Raw genomic sequence first — 4,724 nt, forward strand, 5'->3', positions numbered from 1 at the left:
CCCTTCTCCCCCCCCCCATCTTCCCTCTCCTCCTCCCCACCCCCTGGCACAGGCACAGGGACATGCACACCCCGTCTTCCCAGCAGTCACCAGGCCTCTCCCCAGCCCGACGCGTGTGCCCAAGGATTGCACAACAGTTACTCTGGCCCTCAGGGCTCGGGTTGGGGGTCAGGGCTGCCTTGGGAGCCCGCCTTCCCTCCCAGGAGCACTCAGTCGCCCCTGGACGGGGAGAGGGGTGAAGGTTAGGTGTGGGAGTCCGAGATGTGCCTCCAGCCCCTCTATCTGGAGCTTAGGGATTGGAGGTCAAGGGTCAGAGACAGGGTGGCCAAGCCCCTGAGCCCATCACCTTCTTGAGACAGAACTGACTCTTCCTGGGACCACCTCCATCCTCCCCTGCCTCCCCCACCTCCTTGGTCCGGGGGGGAGGGGGGTGGCGGGGGACAGGGCCAGGTCAGGGGGCTAGCTGGTGGTGCTGTCAGGCCAGGCCCAGCGGGGAGCCGGGAGCCCAGCACTGGGTCTTCGGGCAGCCGGGCAGCCAGGCAGCCGGGTGTCAGGGCTGTGGTGCCTCCCTGAGGCTCTGAGGCCCCACTGGGGTGGGCGGCTGGGGTAGGTGAGGGGAGGGGGCTGCCTTTAGGCCGGGAAAGCTGAGTCAGGTGGGCAGGCCCTGCCAAGCCCTTCCCGGGGCTCCCCACCCTTGCTGCGTGGAGATGGAGTGAGAAAAAGGAAAGGGACCCTTTCAGAGGAGCCCAAGTCTGACACCCGCCTGAGGCTGCCACTGTCACCCAGAGCAGGAGCAGGGGGTGCCCCGGCCTGCTGCCCTGAACTTCCTGGGGTCCCCTGGTCCTGCTTTTTCACCTCGTCTCCATCTGTCCCAGCCTCAGCCCTGCCCTAACTCCAATCCCACACTCAACCAGGTCCTACGCAGCCCCAATCTCAGCCCCAGGATGTCTCCGGCCCCAGCCTAGCCCCAGCCCTAACGGCGGCCCTAGCCTCTGCCCCACCCCTGGCCCCCGCCTCCGCCTGGCCTCTTGCGGACCTTCAGGCCCTGGGCCCAGACTCTTCGGTCAACAACCATGTCCTCTGTGCCAGGCCGAGTGCTGGGGACCCAGACTTACAGCAGCCTTCGTCCCCAGGAGCTCCCAGGCTATGGGCGAGACCCCTGGCCCATTGCCTCCTGCTCTCAAGGCTTTACTATCCCAGTCAAGGCTTCCCCCATGCCAGTCTCCCCATCTCCTTCCCCACCACCTCTCTGCCGCCGCCCTCCCCATTCTCGGCCCAGTACCCTGCCCTGGAGCTCAGGCCCGCCACCGAGCCCCATCTATAAATAACCGTTCAGGCCCCACCGATCACAGCCCCACACGGGCCCAGCCTCAGCCCGCCAGGGCACGCTCTGAGGACCCAATGGCCCCCTCGCTGGTTCTCAGGCCAGAGCTCCAAGGAGGAAACACCAACTTCCCACTGATAGCAAGCCTGGAGGGCAGCCTGCGGGCTGGCGGGCGGGCGGGCGGGCCCCCGGGGGCCACAGGTAAAAACAGGTTGGGCTGGTGGAGGAGCCCCAGTACTCACAGGGGGGACGAGGGGAAACCCTTCCATTTTGCACGCCTGTAACATCCAGCCGAGCTCCGGTCCGGTCCGGTCCCCTGCCTCGGTGGGGGCCAGTGCGGAGCCCCTTGGGATGGGAAGCCCCGTCAGGGGCTGGACTGACTCGGCGGGCGCAGGGCTCGGGCCTGCCCCTGAGCTACAGGCGCCCTGCGTGAGCCCCCTCCCTTGACATTGCAGGGCCAGCGCAAGTTCCTGATTTTATCGAAGGGCCTGCCACTGGGAGATAGTCCCCTTGGGGTGACATCACCACCCCAGCCCGTTTGCATAAATCTCTTGCGCTACAGGAAGTCTCTGGCCGCTGGGGCAGGTGGTGCTGCAGGGGCCGGCCTGGAAGGCTGTGGGGGCCAGGCCCCCTGCCCGGAGGAAGCTGGGACTGTAAGGGGCGGCCTTGGGGGCTGGGTGGGGAGGAAGAGTGGGAGGGAGGAAGGCTAGCTCTACCACAGGGAGGCCTTTGCTGCCCCCAGGCTGTGCTGAGGCTCTAACCCGGCGGTTCTCAACCTGTGGGTCGCGACCCCTTTGGGGGTCGAACGACCCTTTCACAGGGGTCGCCTAAGACCATCGGAAAACACATATATAATTACATATTGTTTTTGTGATTAATCACTATGCTTTAATTATGTTCAATTTGTAACAATGAAATTGGGGGTCACCACAACATGAGGAACTGTATTAAAGGGTCGCGGCATTAGGAAGGTTGAGAGCCACTGCTCTAACCCCTAACCCCACAAATGTTTCCTTCTCTTGAGACCCCCCAGGTGGCCAACAGTCACTTTCATGGGTCAGGGCTGGTAGGGTGGCCTCTTGGGGCCTCTACTTTCTGGGGTCAGCCTGGCTGGCGAGGGCTGATCCAGCAGATGCCAGGCCCCCACGCCTTGGGTTCCACCCAGCCTGGCGCTGGGCTCCCGGACAGGGTCCTCAGCACAGTGCGCTTTCCACCTCCCCCATCCCAAACCCTTCCCACCAGCCCTCCTTCCTCCGACGGGTGGGTCCTGGGTTCTTACCCACCCCTCCCAGTTTCCTGAATATCGCCACTTCTTCCATATCCCTGGGGGCTCTATTCCCAGCCCAGATTTCTGTTTCCTCACCCCTTGCCAATGCCTGAATATCGAATCCAGTCTTTCTAGTTTACTAACCTTTCTTGTCTGTCCATTCATCTATTTTCCCACCCATTTGTTTATCTATCTGTTTGTCCAACCATCTATCCACCCATCAAGTCAGTCATACATTCATTTATCTATCAGTTTATCCAACTGTCCATTCATTCATTTATCTGTTAGTCCATTCATCCACTCACCTATCTGTTTATCTACTTGTCCATCTAGCTCACTATATATTCATAGATCAGCCCATTCATGTGTTATTAATCCATCAGTCTTTCTACTGTACATCCAGCTATCAATCTGTTCATCCATTAGTCCATTTATCCACCTACTCATCCATCCATCAACCTATTCATCTCTCCACCCATCCATCCATCTATCTTGTCACCCATTCATTTACCCACCCACCCATCCATCCATCCACCCACCTGCTCATCCATCCATCCACCCATCCATCCATCCACTCATCCTTTTATCTGTGCACCCTGCCAATATTAATTGAGTTCCAGGCTCTATGCTGAGTTCTGGGAAAACAGAAAAGTAATGAACAAGATCCCTGCCTTCAGAGAGCTCCTGATCTAGTCTGGAGAGCAGCGAGATGAATAAAGACACATTTTGACCCATTGGTGTCCAGTGAGTCCAATTGCCTCCCATGTGTAGTCTAACCCCTTGCTTTATATCCCCTTCCCACTAAGACTGACCTACCTCCTTCCAGTCAGTAGAACCCCAGACCCCCAAGTGTTTCTTCACTGGCAGCAAAGACCAGGGATCATAGGTCTAGGTCAGTGGTCGGCAAACTCATTAGTCAACAGAGCCAAATATCAACAGTACAACGATTGAAATTTCTTTTGAGAGCCAAATTTTTTAAACTTAAACTATATAGGTAGGTACATTGTTATTAACTTAATTAGGGTACTCCTAAGGCTTAGGAAGAGCCACACTCAAGGGGCCAAAGAGCCGCATGTGGCTCACGAGCCGCAGTTTGCCGACCACGGGTCTAGGTTCACCATTCGATCACTTCCATCTTCACCGATTTTTTGCATCCACACTTGGGATTCTCCAGGGGTTCCAGGTCGCAAGTCCCCAGGACACCCTAGGAACCTGACCCAGGCCCCTCCCCAAGAAGAGGGGAGAGGCAGGCTGACTTGACATCCGCTCCATCCTGCTCTCAGCTTCCCTGTGGAGAAGGCAGAGTCCCAGCTAACTGGAGGTGCGTGAGGGTGGGTCTGCTCCATGAGAACCAGGTCCTGCTTGATGTCTCCATTCATTCACTCATTCATTCATTCGTTACTCTCTTGGTTTGGTTTGTTGAATGCTTATTTATCCACTAACTCATTCATTTAATCACTAACTTCCCATGTGCTGAACACAGACATGAATGAGGCATTCCCTGGGCTTCCAGGAGCTCACAGGCTACAGATAACAGACATACAAACACATAGCATTCTGGGGAGGTGGGGGCACAAGAGGGAGGTGCTAGGTACACTGAGGAACAATTAATTTGGCCAGGACTCAGGGAGGAAGGCGTGCAAGGGAAAGGGCATTGTCTGGCTGAGGAGCCAGCCTGAGCAAAGGCCAGGAGGTGGAAAAGAACAGGGAACAGTGAGCCGCCATCCCTGTGGCTGGAAGGCAGACAGGACAGGGAGGCGAAGGGCTTTGAGAGTCAAGCCGAGGAGCCGGGGCTGCATCCAGGGGCGACTGTGGAGCCTCTGCTGGTCGTAGGCAGGGAGTGTGCGCTCTTCTCTGTGCTGCAGGCGGCACACCAGGTCGGCCATGTGTTTCTGGGGCCTAAGTCTCAGGAGACCCCAGGAGAAAGAGATTCCATTGTCCCAAGACTGGCCAAGCCCAAGAGCCCCGAGTAAGGAAGCCCCCCAAAAAGGTCCAGGGCCCAAATCTCTGGAAATGGGCAGAAGGACTCACTGTCTGCACAACTCGAGCCTCCCTTTCTATTCACACACCAAGTCCTCCCCATCCTTCCTCCCATCCTCCCTCCCCCAAAGCCTACCAGAGGCCTCTTCCCAA

The 4,724-nt window shown here is 57.8% G+C and overlaps 1 protein-coding gene across 1 annotated transcript in view; it reads right to left on the bottom strand.

Annotated features, from left to right (window-relative positions):
• The window catches only part of SPI1 (Spi-1 proto-oncogene), a 16,701-nt gene extending 14,895 nt beyond the window's left edge, over nt 1–1,806 (bottom strand). The window contains exon 1 of the mRNA XM_014543290.1: nt 1,567–1,806. Within this exon, the coding sequence (XP_014398776.1) occupies nt 1,567–1,611 (45 nt within the window). The 5' untranslated portion in view covers nt 1,612–1,806. The remainder of the gene's footprint in view (nt 1–1,566) is intronic.
• Between the last annotated feature and the right edge of the window lie 2,918 nt (nt 1,807–4,724).

This window comes from Myotis brandtii, unplaced genomic scaffold (genome assembly GCF_000412655.1).
Source record: "Myotis brandtii unplaced genomic scaffold, ASM41265v1 scaffold324, whole genome shotgun sequence".
Lineage (NCBI taxonomy): Eukaryota > Metazoa > Chordata > Mammalia > Chiroptera > Vespertilionidae > Myotis > Myotis brandtii.